This window comes from Aureococcus anophagefferens, assembly GCF_000186865.1.
Source record: "Aureococcus anophagefferens unplaced genomic scaffold AURANscaffold_12, whole genome shotgun sequence".
NCBI classification, from domain to species: Eukaryota; class Pelagophyceae; order Pelagomonadales; family Pelagomonadaceae; genus Aureococcus; species Aureococcus anophagefferens.
The window spans coordinates 203,672-217,278 of record NW_008705572.1 but is presented as its reverse complement, the minus strand read 5'-3'; the positions used below and the strand labels follow the sequence as shown (position 1 = coordinate 217,278).

General features: G+C 70.7%; 2 protein-coding genes across 2 annotated transcripts; one reads left to right on the top strand and one right to left on the bottom strand.

Annotated features, from left to right (window-relative positions):
• Positions 1–159: 159 nt before the first annotated feature.
• Positions 160–408, top strand: AURANDRAFT_27981 (hypothetical protein; the record flags this gene model as incomplete). The annotated part of the gene is made up of 1 exon (XM_009039849.1): positions 160–408. The coding sequence occupies one exon, from the start codon at positions 160–162 to the stop codon at positions 406–408; it is 249 nt and encodes an 82-aa protein (XP_009038097.1).
• A 521-nt stretch (positions 409–929) lies between these two features.
• AURANDRAFT_27870 (hypothetical protein) lies at positions 930–1,103 on the bottom strand (the record flags this gene model as incomplete). Its single annotated transcript, XM_009039598.1, has 1 exon — positions 930–1,103. The coding sequence occupies one exon, from the start codon at positions 1,101–1,103 to the stop codon at positions 930–932; it is 174 nt and encodes a 57-aa protein (XP_009037846.1).
• Between the last annotated feature and the right edge of the window lie 12,504 nt (positions 1,104–13,607).

Sequence of the window (13,607 nt, the reverse complement as noted above, 5' to 3'; positions counted from 1 at the left end):
CCCCCGGCCGGCCCCGGCCCCTGGCGCGCGTCCCCGGCGGTCGCCCGCGACCCCGGGGCGGCGCGCCGGCGGCCTCGGCGGCCCCGCCCCCCCTCGCGCGACGCCCGCTCGAGTCGCTCCGGACCGCGCGCTCACCGGCTCCGCCCTGTAGGTTTCAAGATGGTCAAGGATCTCTTGCACCCGTCCTCCGTCGAGGAGAAGCGCAAGCACAAGCTCAAGCGCCTCGTTCAGTCCCCCAACTCCTTCTTCATGGACGTCAAATGTCCTGGCTGCTTCAACATCACCACTGTTTTTAGCCACGCGCAAACGACGGTCCTCTGCGGCTCGTGCTCTATGATGCTCTGCCAGCCCACGGGCGGCAAGGCGCGCCTCACCGAGGGCTGCTCGTTCCGAAAGAAGCTCGATTAAGCAGCAGCCGCGGCCGGCGCCGCTTCGTCGCACTTCGTCCCGCGGTCGTGCTCAGTAACATGCGTACGCTGTGTTCGATGCTTGTCGGGGGGCTTCGGGGGTCGTGTCTCTGCGAGTCGGCGGGGGGACACCCTCGAGCGACGTTAGAGAGCGACGTCCTCCGGCCGTCGCGCGGCCTCGCTCGGGAGCCGCCGCGGCGAGCGGGAGACGCCCGCCGAAGGGCCGAGCGGCGTGGGGCGAGCGCCGGCGCGCGAGCGGGGAGCCCGAGGTCCTGCGCGCCGCGACTCCCCGGGCGATAGCGACGTCCCCCGGCCGTTCCGCGGCGCGCATACGCCGCGTTCGAACGAAAACCCCGTCGCGCCGTGCGTGACACAAAACCCACGACGCCCCTCGAGACGTCGAGAACGACGCCGCGGACCGGAATGACCCCCCGTGTACGCACCGAGTAAGGGGAAACGGATGTTTTTAAACGGGCCCGCGCGGTCTTCGGCCCCGCGCGGGGAACGACACGAGGCGGCGATTTAGTTGTACTTCTGGAAGCCGATGTCCGCCGCGTACTGGCGGAAGCACTGCCGGCAGATGTTCATGTTGTACTTGCGGATCATGCCGCCGCCCTGGTTGCCGCAGACGCGGCAGCGGCGGCCGCCCTTGCCGTACTTCTTCGGCCTCGAGTTCTGGAGAGTCTTGCCGCCCATTTTTGAAACCTGAGAGGTGGGGACGGGTAAACCGCCGCGCGCGAAGGGTGTTGGGGGGTCGGAGGCGGGGCGGGCGGGCCGCGGCTCGACGGGCGGGGCCCGCCGGGCGCGCACGCTGACGAGATCCCGCGCCGCGAGCCCCGGGGCGGACCGGCGACGGGCGACGGGCGTCGACGGGTGTTGGTGCGGCCGCGGGTCGCGGCGGCGCGGCCTCAGAGCGGGTCCGCGCCCGGCGGCCCACCGCGCGCCGCCGCAACCGCGTCGACTTTGTACCCGAGGCTCGCGTCGGTCGCCACCGTCGTCTTCGGCCGTCGTACGTCGCAGAGACGTTCACGGACGTACGGGCGACGGTCAGGGCGTCGCAGCGTGTGACTTCGTCGGGTTGGGGCGGTGGATGGGCGGTGACAGAGGACGCCGGCGGCGCGCAGTCGATCGGTCGCTGAAAGCTGAGGGCGACGGCCTCGCGTGAGAGAGAGAGAGATTTGGCCGGGGGTCAATGCTGCCCCTGCAATCACAAACAATCGGGCTGCCGGAGCGGGTGGCTCAAAGCTTTACGAAGATGGCGGCCTACAGCGACGGCGTCGACGAGGCGCGGACGGCGATCCACCGCGAGAAGGAGCGGCGCGCGCGCGGCGTCCCCGCAAAATAACACAACTCACGCAACAACCTCAGGTTCTACCTGCCGCTGGACGAGGGCGAGGAGATGGCCTACTGCTGCCTCGAGCGGCACCGCGGCGAGAAGGTGACGGCCTTCCACCTGCACCGCGAGGACACGGGCGCCTTCATCCTCGCCTGCTCCTGCGCGAGCGACATGGAGGGCCCCTTCAAGTTCCACACGCTGACGGACAGCCACCTGCGGACGATGGACGCGATCCCCGCCGCGGCCGACAGCGCGGTCTACCTCGGCATGATGGACATCAACTTCATCGGCACGGAGTTCGTGGTGCGGGACCACCGCTGGGACGACGCCATGTCCGCGCGCTTCTCCCACGAGCTCGGCCTCACGGTCTACGAGACGAACGTGTCCGGCCGCGCGCCGAACTCCATGAAGGTCGTCGTCCGTGTGGAACTCAAATCTTCGACGCGACTTCAATGTGCGTCGGTTTCGACGCGAGCTTTTTGGCTGTGCTTCGAGAACTCGACGAGAGCGATCGATTCGTCCAAAAATCAGCCGAATCGACTTCGAAGTTTGGTGGGGACCCCCCAAACCAGTTATTTCAGGTCGTCGTGCCCCGGCTCCACGCGGACCAGGTCACGGAGGAGAACTCGCCGGACACGTCCCTCTCCGAGCGCTTCGCCAAGGTGAACACGACGCGCGTCCGCGGGAGCCGCCTCAAGCGCTGGTTCCCTCGCACCGCGCAGTTCGTCGCCGCGCGCCGCGGATCCGCGGGCGACGCGCCGCTCCGCATCGCCGCGTCGACGCCGACGGCCGGCGGCCTGAGCCGGTCCTTCTCCAACGTGAAGAAGGCCGACGCCGAGGACGACGAGGGCACGCAGGAGTACTGCGCGCTCGAGGGCGACGAGATGCTCGACATGGCCATCTTCCACACGAAGAAGCCGGTTCGTGCGACGGCGTTCGATGTTTTTTTGCGCCCGGACACCGTCGTCGTCGCAGGTCTGGAACGACGAGCTCCACGCGTGGACGTTGAACTTCAACGGCCGCGCGAAGCGCGCGTCGAAGAAGAACTTTTTGCTGACGCCGCCCGTCGAGGGCACCAAGGAGGGCACGACGACCAAGGAGGACGGCCGCGTCTTCCTCCGCTTCGGCAAGATGTCCAAGTCTCGCTTCAGCCTCGACTTCCGCGACCCGTTCTCGCCGCTCGTCGCGCTCGGCGTCGCGGTGACGACGTTCGCCAAGAAGCGCGCCGTGACCTAGGGCGGGGCGGGGCGTGCGTTATTCCTCGGTTCGACGGCGCGCCGTGGCCTATACTAGGGGCAGTCGCCGAGAATTTAGGAGGGGCAGCTGCAGTCGCAGGTGGAGAAGTAGCCGAAGCGGAGGCGGCGCCGCTGCCGTCGCCGGTCCTCGACGGAGGCGCGCCGCTGCCGTCGCCGGTCCTCGACGGAGGCGCGGCGTCGCCGGTCCTCGAGGGCGATGGACCCGCAGCACGCCTCGTAGGTCGCGGCGCCGAGCGCCGCGCAGGTGCCGTCCTCCGTCGTCGGCCAGACGCCCTGCGCGCAGTACGCCTGCCACGTCCAGAGGTCGCCGCCGTCGTCGTCGTACGCCGTCTCCTCCGCTTCGTCCTCGGCTTCGTCCTCGAACTCGCCCTCCCCCTCTTCTTCGTCGTCGTCGTCCTCGTCGCCCCAGTCGCCCCAGCCCGCCTCGGCCTCGCACGTGTAGTCGGCCTCGAAGGTCGCGTCCGCCGCGCCCAGATCCCAGTCCGCGTCCAGGTAGGCCCAGGCCGACGCCGTGTACGACGGCGGGTACTCGTGGCCGACGCCGACGTACTCGCAGAGCGTCGCGCCGTCGCAGCCGTCGTAGGCGTAGCAGCCGGCGCCGTCCTCCGTGAGCTCCGTCGCCGCGCCGCAGGCCAGGACGCTCTGCCGGTAGTGGTCCATGGACTCGAGGATCGAGGCCCACGACGCGAGCGGGTCCCCGTCGCCGTTGCCCTGCCACATGGGGATCCGTGCGCCCGGGCACGTCGTCGCGACCCAGGGGTCCGAGCAGACCTACGCCGCGGCGCGTCGCCGCGCGTGTTTCCGGGGGGACGGGCTTCCGGTTTCACAGGTGCCCGCGGCGTTCGCCGGTCGGGGACGCCGGCGCGCGCGAAGCGGTTGCCCGCCACGCCGATGCCGTCGACGTTGCTGACGTTGGCGCAGGCGAAGCGGAGGGCCAGGCCGCCGCCGTTGGAGAAACCCACGACGAAGCGCCGGTTGTTGAAGTCGTAGTCGGTTTCGAGCGCTTCCACGAGCGCGCTCACGAAGCCGACGTCGTCCGCGAGCGCGTCGTCCTCGTCCTCGTCGTTCCAGAAGCAGCCGTAGCCGTAGGGCACGGCGGCGACGAATCCCAGCGACTCGGCGTAGCTCTCGATGCCCCAGGAGCTCGGCGAGGCGCCGCCGGCGCCGTGGAGGAAGACCATGAGGCCATTCGTCGGCGTGTTCGCGGGCGGCGCGTAGAGCGCGTACTTGCGGTCGAGGCCGTCGTGGACGAGCGTGTGCGGGAGGGTCCAGTCGTAGGCGGCGCTGGCGCTGGCGGCGAGGAGGAGCAGCAGCGACGCGGGGGAATGCAGGAGATGGGCTGCCATCCTTTGGCCCGGCAACATGCAACGTGACGTTAACTTGTGAACGTCACGACTGTCCTGCGCGCGTTTCTGCGCTCGTTCGCGCCTTCCTTCTCTCGGAGCGGAAAGACAATGGCCGGCGAATGAGCGCCTCGCGCCGCCGCGCGCGGCCTCTACCGCATCGTTCGACGCGCTTTTTCTTTCTGCTGGCAGCTGTGGCCTAATATCTGCGTCGCGAACGCGTCGCGCGGGTCGGAGCGCTGCGCGCGCGCGCGAGAATCCCGTTGCGGATCGACGGCCGCTGCGGCTGCGTCGGCCCGGTCGCGGGCCGCGCGTGCCAGCGGTTGCTGGTGCGCTGGGACGCCGGGGACGTCGCGCGCGACGCGGCGAACTCGTCCGGCGCGTCGCGCGCCCCCGACGGCGCCGGGTCGGGCCGCGCGGCTCGGGCTCGGCGTCGGGCGTCGAGCGCGTCGCGGCGGCCGGCGCGCGCGCGCTCCCGGCGGTGGTCGTCGGCCTTCGACCCGCGGAAGGCGTCGTTGCCCGCGCAGAGGGGCTCGACGGCCCTCTCCGCGGACCGGACGGACTCCGCGCGCGCGCGCGACGCCTCGCAGGCCTACCCGGTCCGCGGCCGCGTAGGCCTTCGAGAGCTTCTTCGGCGCGCTCGCGGCCGCGCGGGCCCGCGGCGGCGCGGCCGCGCTCCGCGGCGCGCGCGACGAGCTCGGCGCCGGCGCCGAGGCCGCCGCGGCGCCCCGCCACGGCCGCGGCGGGGCCGGAGGCGCTTCCGCGAGGCTCCGCGAGGACGCGCGCGCGCGCGCGTCCTCGTCGCCGCGGCGCGCACCGGTAAGCTAGTCATCGCGCGCGCGACGCGCGGCGGGCGCCCCGGGAGCGCTTCGCGAAGTGGCGCGGGTGAGGACCTCGACGCGCGCGCCGAGCGCCTCCGGAGCTTCAACATGAATAATGTGCAGTGGGTGCTCTTCAACAATCGCTCGGCGGCCGGCGCGGGGCTGCCGTCTGGAGACATGTCCCCTCGGGCGCCGTAGATCGAGTTCGCGCACCAGAGGGCCGCGCCGACGATGTGCCGCCGCGACGTCGACATGCCGCCGCCCGAGGCCTCGTCGGCGGCGACGAGCAAGCGCCGGCGCGACGCGCGCGTCTACATCCTCGCGCGCGGCGAGTTCGCGGGCATCCGGGTCGAGCAGAGCGACGACACGCACGTCTACAGCTTCATCGGCGTGTCCCAGTACGCGCAGCTCCCCGAGAACAACCGCGTGCCGGTCACCGGCGGCCCCACGACGCGGGTGCAGTGGACCGCCGGGAACGACGGGTTCCTCGACAGACACTGGGGCGAGACGCCGGGCGTCGTCGCGCTCGCGGGCGGGCGGAACTACTTCACGCGCGACGCGGCCGTCCACGGCCTCATGCGCTACGCGAAGCGCGAGGCCGTGGAGCGGTTCGTCGAGGAGACGGCGCGGTTCGGCGAGGAGACGGCGGGCGGCCAGTCGGAGGACACGTGGAGCGAGGAGCGCAAGAAGTTCGAGCTCGAGCTGATCGCCGGCCGCCTCTCGCGCATGTACCCGTCCGGCGACGCGGCGGGGTCGGCGGCGAAGCGCCCGGCGCTCGCGCAGACGGTGACGACGCTCGCGGGCGCCACGGGCACGACCGCCGCCCTCGAGCGGCCGGGCACCGTGAACCAGTTCGAGAGCGCGACGAACCCCGCGGCCCTCGGGTCGACGCCGCCGCCGCCGACGGTGGCCGTGGCGACGGGCCTGCCGACGGACCGCCCCGACGGCCCGGTCGAGACGCCGGCGAGCGCGACCGTGGGTGAGGCGCCGGCGGTCGAGCCGAGCGACGTCGGCACGACGGACCCGGACGTCGCGCGGTACGTGGGCAGCATCGTCAACACGATGCTCACGTACGTCGTGGGCTACTTCGTCGGCGACTCGCCGGAGGCCAAGGCCGACCGCCGGGTGCTCACGTCGCGGCTCCACGCCGTGGCCAAGCCCAAGATCGAGTCCTTCATGATCCTGCTCCGGGGCATGCTCTTCCCGTCGAAGCGCGCGGTCGACGAGCTCGCCGTCGCCTCCAAGCCCGTCGCCGAGGTGCTCGGGTCGTCGCTCCCCAGCGGGTGCTTCCTCCTCCGCGCCCACGAGCTCGAGGACGACGAGGAGAAGCGGCGCTGGCTCGACGTCATCCAGACGTCGAGCCAAGGCGACTCGCACGCCACGGCGACGCTGTCCTTGCGCTTCATCTTCACGGAGTTCATGAAGGACGAGATGGACCGGCGGTTCGTCATGGAGTACTTCCACGCGCGGTTCCCGGAGGGCGTCGGCGAGCTCTGGTTCATGATGAACCTCGACCACGCGGGCGTCTGTGTGGAAATCAAATCTTCAACCTTTCGGCGCGAGGCTTTCTGCCGTGCTTCGAGAACTCAACGAGAGCGATCGATTCGTCCAAAAATCAGCCGAATCGACTTCGATTTGACCGAGATAGAGAGTTCTGAAGTTTGGTGGGGACCCCCCAGACCAGTGGTTGATTTCCACACAGGCGGAGCAGTCCGAGTCGCGCGTCGACGAGGCGAATTTGGGCGAGGTCGTCACGTCGGTTCTGTTCGAGTTCTTCCGGGAGGCCGGCAGCTACTGGAAGAACAGCTGGGACGTGCGGTACGACAACGTGCCCGAGTCGAGGAAGTTGGTGCGGGACCACATTCTGTCGTGGGTCCGCGACGTTTTCCTCCCGGACCTCGACGAACCCTTCGAGTTCCCGGCCGAGTTCGGCTACCCGGCGGCGACGATCACGCTCAAGCGGCGGCTGTTCCTGCCGGACATGAAGGCCGTCTTCGAGATCGTCGACCACGCGGACCAGAAGACGCCCACGGACAACCCCTGCAACACCGCGGACCGGCGGCTCACGCAGCTGCTCGTCAACGGCGTGCTCTCGACGTACGACGGTTCTCTGAACCTCGGCGACGGCGACTACGGCACGGCGGCCGTCCTCGGGAACACGCCCACGGGCGTGCCCTTCGCGGAGACCTTCCAGGGGCCGATGCATTGCGCCGGGCGCGTCATCGCGGGCGCCGTCTCGGACTGGGCGACGTTGCTGGGGTCGTCCAAGGCCGAGGCGGTGACGGCCGAGTTCCGGACGAGTTCCAACTTCAGCCTCAACCTCGGCAAGTCGAAGTACAACGACCGCTACGTCGCCAAGTGCAAGGCCGGGGAGCTCTTCTACGTGGCCATGCGATCGCGCGGCTGCAAGGACCTGGCCGACGCCTTCGTCGCGCACATCGACGTCGACGACGCCGAGCGCCAGGAGGCGCTCCAAAAGGCGTGCGGGGTCCACTTCGGCTTCCTCTGGAACTGCCTCATGTGCATGTACGTGCATTCGCCGGACGTGTTCCGCAAGGCGGCGGAGATCAACCCGATCTTCACCTACGGCGCGAACTCGCTCGTGGCCTTCCTGTTCGGCGGCACGCGCATGGTCACGAGCGCGCGGCACCTCCTCTCGGCCTACCCGCGGCTCCTGGGTCCGCTCGTCGAGCGCGACGCGCCCGGCGTCCGCGCCCACGGCGAGGAGGGCAGCGAGATGAGCCACTACATCCGGTCGCTCTGCCACGTCAAGAACATCGGCATCCTCGGCGGCAACTACGCGACCAAGTCGCGCGTCGAGCGCGCCGCGTCGCTCCTCGCGACGAAGATGTACAGCCTGTACTTCAACAGGTTCGGCATCCGCGCGTACTTCCCGGACGGCACGCACTCCGCGGCGACGAAGCTCGCCGACCGGCTCCAGAAGGCGGAGGAGGAGACGGAGCTCATGATCCCCGTGTGCAAGGACCCCACGGTGCCGAACGTCGACATCACGGGCCCGTCCTTGGCGGACGTCGACGCGGCGGTCCGGGGCGTGCTCTCGGCGTCGACGGCCCAGGGCGGCAAGCACACCTTCGTCGTGAGCGTCAAGATCAAGAACGTCGCCTGCGAGAACTGGACGATGACCATGTACAAGTCCGCGGTCCGCCCGTTCATCCTGCTCTTCCACGACCCGGGCGAGAGCGCGGCGAGCCGCGTCGGCTTCAAGATCCCCGTCGTCTCCATCCACCGCTACTCGTCGGCGGGCGGCAAGCTGGCGTTCGATTTGGCGGAGAGGGCGACCTTCGTCGAGGGGTCGCACGCGAAGACGACCACGGTCGACGGCTCCGCGTTCGCGTCGGTGTCCAAGGTCTACGCCAGCGTCTTCATCGAGACGAGCGCCAACGACACGACGGGCGGCGCCGCGAGCCTCGAGGCCGCCTTCGTCCAGTTCAAGCAGTTCTGGGTCGGCAAAGGGCACACGCACCTCACCGAGACGCGCGCCATCTCGCCGACGGAGCAGTTCGGCTCGGCGAAGATCGCCGCGCTGAAGCAGCGCGTCGACGCGCGCGCGGCGCGGCCGTCGACGGCGCCCATCGACGACATGAGCGCCGCCGACATCACCGGAGGCGTCGCGACCATCGTCGAGGCCGTGACGGGCTTCACGTCGGGCCGGTCCGCGCCGCGCCTCTTCTGCCAGTTCTGCCGCGCGGAGGTCGTCCTCCGCCACGCGTCGAACGTGCCGCGCTGGTGCGACGCCGCCGGCGGCGGCGGGCCGCACGACTGCGACGAGCAGCGCCTCTGGGCCGGCGCCGTCGCGCTGCCGGACGAAGAAGCCGACCCCGCCGCGGCGCACGCCGACGACCCCGAGTCGCCCGACGACTAGGGCGGCCGCCGACGCGCCGGGGTCGTATAATGAAGATTCGCGTCCCGACGACCGGCGCCTCGACCGGCGGACGCGGTCGCGCCCCCGGGCGAGCCTGGCGGCGCAGCGAGCCGCGCAGGATTTTCACTCATCGACTCCGTCGAGGCCGCAGTCTGCCAGCCGAAGCCGCCCGACGACGCGCCGCTGCGCCGACCACCGTCGCCGCCAGAGGCGCGCCGGCGCGCGATGACGGACTTCGTCGCCCTCCTCGACGAACAGTTCGAAGCCAGCGGCGGCGACATCGAGGCGGTGCGGGCGCAGCGCGACGCAACGAAGCGCGACGAGAAGGAGAGACTGAAGGAGCGGAGAACCGCGCTGCTCAAGATCTGCGCGCCGGCGGCCGCCGCCGGGGCCGACGCGGCGACGCCGTGCGCGACCAGCGTCCCCGCCGCGCCGAGGAAAGAGACGCGCGCGCGCGCGCGAACACCAACGTGATTTTTTGCGTATCGCGCAGGAAGCTGTGCTGCGGCGGGTGCACGGGCCTGTGCAAGGGCAGGGGCACGGACGCGTGCTTCGGCCCCGTCGCGCACCGGACGCGCCGGGACCTGCACCAGGCGTTCGGCGACTTCGCTCGACGACGACGAGCGTACGAGCGGCTACCTCTCGCGGGCAAGTACGTCAAGGTCAACGGCCGGAGGGAGCCGGTGAAGGTGAAGTACGAGACCAAGACGGAGGTCCTCGTCAAGCTCGGCCAAGGCCGCGGCCGCGTCCGCCTCGACGCGTGGGTGCTCAAGACGGAGATCAAAGCGGTGAAGAAACAGATGACAGTCAAGGAGCAGCGCGACCTGGCGCTGCGCCTATGCCTGAAGTGGGGCAAGCGCCACGTCGCGCACGAATACAAGGCCTGGGTCCGCATGAACGACCGCCTGCTCAAGAAGGCGCAGGCGGTCGACGAGGAGGACGCGGACGTCGAGGACCTCCTCGAGCAGGACGAGTAAGCACGCGCGGACGAGTAAGCATAGCGCTCCCGGGGCGCCCGCCGCGCGTCGCGCGCGCGATGACTAGCTTACCGGTGCGCGCCGCGGCGACGAGCGCGCGCGCGCGCGCGTCCTCGCGGAGCCTCGCGGACGCGCCTCCGGCCCCGCCGCGGCCGTGGCGGGGCGCCGCGGCGGCCTCGGCGCCGGCGCCGAGCTCGTCGCGCGCGCCGCGGAGCGCGGCCGCGCCGCCGCGGGCCCGCGCGGCCGCGAGCGCGCCGACGAAGCTCTCGAAGGCCTACGCGGCCGCGGACCGGGTAGCCCTGCGAGGCGTCGCGCGCGCGCGCGGAGTCCGTCCGGTCCGCGGAGAGGGCCCTCGAGCCCCTCTGCGCGGGCAACGACGCCTTCCGCGGGTCGAAGGCCGGCGACCACCGCCGGGAGCGCGCGCGCGCCGGCCGCCGCGACGCGCTCGACGCCCGACGCCGAGCCCGAGCCGCGCGGCCCGACCCGGCGCCGTCGGGGGCGCGCGACGCGCCGGAGGCACTCGCCGGGTCGCGCCCGAGGCCCCCGGCCGCCCGCGCCCGCGCGCGGGCCCCGCGCGCGCCGCCGAACGCGACCGCCTGTCGGCCGCCGAGACAGCCGTTGCGCTTCGGCCCCGCGCGCGCGCCGCGGAGCGCCCAAGACCGCGAATCGCCGGCGACGGCGCCCATATATATCGGGGATGGGGTGCGAAGCGGTCTAGGTACGCCACGCGACCTTCAGGGCCAGCGGCGGGGCCCGCGGCGGCCTGTGCCGACGCTGTGGCTCAGCCACAACGCTCGGGCGCGCCGTGCGATCTCCGGTCCGAGAGAAGAGCCGGCTAGCCGTTCGAGCGCGAAACGCTCGAAAAAGCGCCAAAGCGCCAGCAGGCCACACGAATGTTCGCCGACGACAGACGCCCCCGGGGCGCGCCGCTGCGCGCTCCCATGCTCGCCCTCGCCCTCCTCGCGGCGGGCGCGTCGGCGCTGAGCGCGCCGGCGCCGCTTCGACCGAACGTTAGGCCTACAAACGTTCCCGCGCCGCACGCCGCCGAGCCCGCGGCCACCCCCACCTCCTCCTCCCGCCGGTCGCACCTCATCAACAACTTCCTGAACGCGGCGACGCCCGCGGCGGGCATGCTCGCGGTCAAGGGCGAGCTGGAGCGGAGGCGGGTGCGCGACAGCCTGTCGCTCGAGAAGTCCACTTCGATGCTCGCGCGGCTCGCGGGGCGGGACGAGCAGCTCAGGCGGACCCCGCTGAAGATCACGTCGCGCCTCAAGACGGCCAAGTCCTGCGGCCGCAAGATGGGCGAGAAGCGCGCGCTGCACCTCGACGAGCTCCGGGACGTCGTCGGCGTCCGCGTCGTCGTCGCGTCCGAGGGCGAGGAGGGCACGGCCCTCTGCTACCGCGTGCTCCACGAGCTCGCCCGCGAGGAGGGCGAGGACAACGTGAGCGACGTCAAGGACTACATCCGCGGGCCGAAGCCCAACGGGTACCAGTCGCTGCACGCGACCGTGCAGCCGCGGGACCCGCTCCTCCCGCGCTACGAGATCCAGATCCGGACGTCGGCCATGGACCACGCCGCGACCCACGACCTCTACCACGACTCGCGGCCCTGAGCGCGGACTCGCGCCCGGGACCCTTTTGCACACACACCGCGTCGTCGTCGTCTCCTGAACATTCAAACCTGCACATACCGCTTCGAACACCCTGTACATAACATGACCATACTGTGAACTTAAACTGCCCCGGGCGTTTTTCTTCGTCAGGACGACCCGCGGCGTTTGAGTACCGCGCTTGAAGAGCTGCCGCGCGGCTCGTTCGGCGGGTCGCCCGCCCGGAGCGACGGACGGCGGTCACGGCGCGAAGCGGCGGGGGACCGTCGGGGGGCGTCGGGCCGTCGCAAGGGGGTGCTTCGGCCCGTCGAAAAGGGGGGTGCTTCGGCCCGTCACAGCCGGGCCGCCCCCCCCAAAAAGAAAACGACACACAAGTCGAGAGTAGAAGCGAAGTTTGAATTCCGCGGCCGAGGGGAATACCGTGCGCTGCAGGCCGGAGCCTCGCGCTTTCTTCGGCGGGCGCCTCGACCGCGGGAGATGCGGTAGAAGCGGGGGTCGAATTCACGGCGTCCACGCCTGGCCGACGACGATGGGCAGGTAGGCCTCCGTCTCGAACTCGTTGGTCACGTAGAGGCCGAGCGTGGCGCCGTCGGGCACGTCCGCGTCGACGAGCGTCGTCACCGTCGTCGCGCGGAAGTGCGCCTCCCAGTCGAACGGCGCGGCCGCGAGCGTGTCGCCCGCGAGCGCGAGGCGCCAGGCGCCCGTCGTCTTCGCGGACGTCTTGAACTGCGTGTGCGTCGTGAAGGCCAGCGTGCCGTTCAGGAGCGTGCCGTTGTAGAGCGGCGGCCGCGCGTAGAGCTTCTCGAGCGAGTAGACCTTCCAGCCGACCTGGATGTTGCGGTCGCACAAGTCGTCGCTGTCCGCGAGGCACTCGTGCCGCCCGAAGACGTTGAGCTTCCAGGCGATCTCCTCGGCGTGCGTCACCTCGAGGAGCTGGACGTCGTACTGGAGGCTCTTCGCCGGGCTCAGCGCGTTGGGCCACCAGCACGTCAGCATGTTGCCCGTCGGGAGCTGGTCGTTGTCGCCGAAGACCTCGCTGTAGCCGTGGGGCCAGGAGTCGAAGAACGTGTAGGCGTAGGTCACCGTCGCGGTCCCCGCGCGCTCGTCGACGTCGAAGACGAGCAGCCGGCTCGGGGTCATCTGGCCGTACTGGTTGTCGAACAGAAAGTACTGGTCGTCGCCGAAGTACTCCGCGTTGTGCTGGCCGCTCCAGAGGTTCGTCCCCGGCGGGTGGACGCCGCCGTCCTCGTCGATGAGCGTGAGGTTGCCCGCCGCGCCGCCCGCGATCCAGACCACGGACCGCGTCGCGAGGTCGTACTTGACGACGGAATTCGCGAGGCGGCAGGAGACGATGGCGACCTACCAAGCGCGACGGTGACGATTTCTCACCCAAAATCTCTCGAACGTCGCCACGGCCGCAGGACGCTGATGGCGACCCGCTCGTCCTCGAGCACCTGGACGTGGTTCATGTCGTCGCAGCCGGGCAACAGGTACGTGTCGAGCTTGACGCCCGTGGTCCGGTCGATCTCGCTGAACGTGTAGTTGCTCGTGAGCGCCGCGGGGTCCGTCGGCTGCCAGTAGCTCTCGCCGCCCCGGGCCATCTGGACGTCGTGCGCGCTCCAGCGCCGCTTCGACACGAGGCGCTCGAGCCGCGGCGTCTCGTCCGTCTCCGACTCGAGGCCCCAGGCCCACGTGTACCTGTTCGGTGCGAAATAAGCGTGACAATTGACAGTGGGGATCGGGCGGGGAATGTAACGCTTAATAAACGCCGAAGAGGTACGGGTAGCCCTCCTGGTGCATGAAGTCGTTGCTGTAGGTCAACACCTCGCTCGGGCTCATGAACTTGAAGGCCGACATGTGCGTGCCGCCCGACGTGTGGTCCTCGTCGAGGTCCGCCGTCGGCGCGACGGACTTCAGGGACCCGTTCGTGTGGAGCACGACCATGTACGAGCCGTTGACCGAGACCGTCTCCGC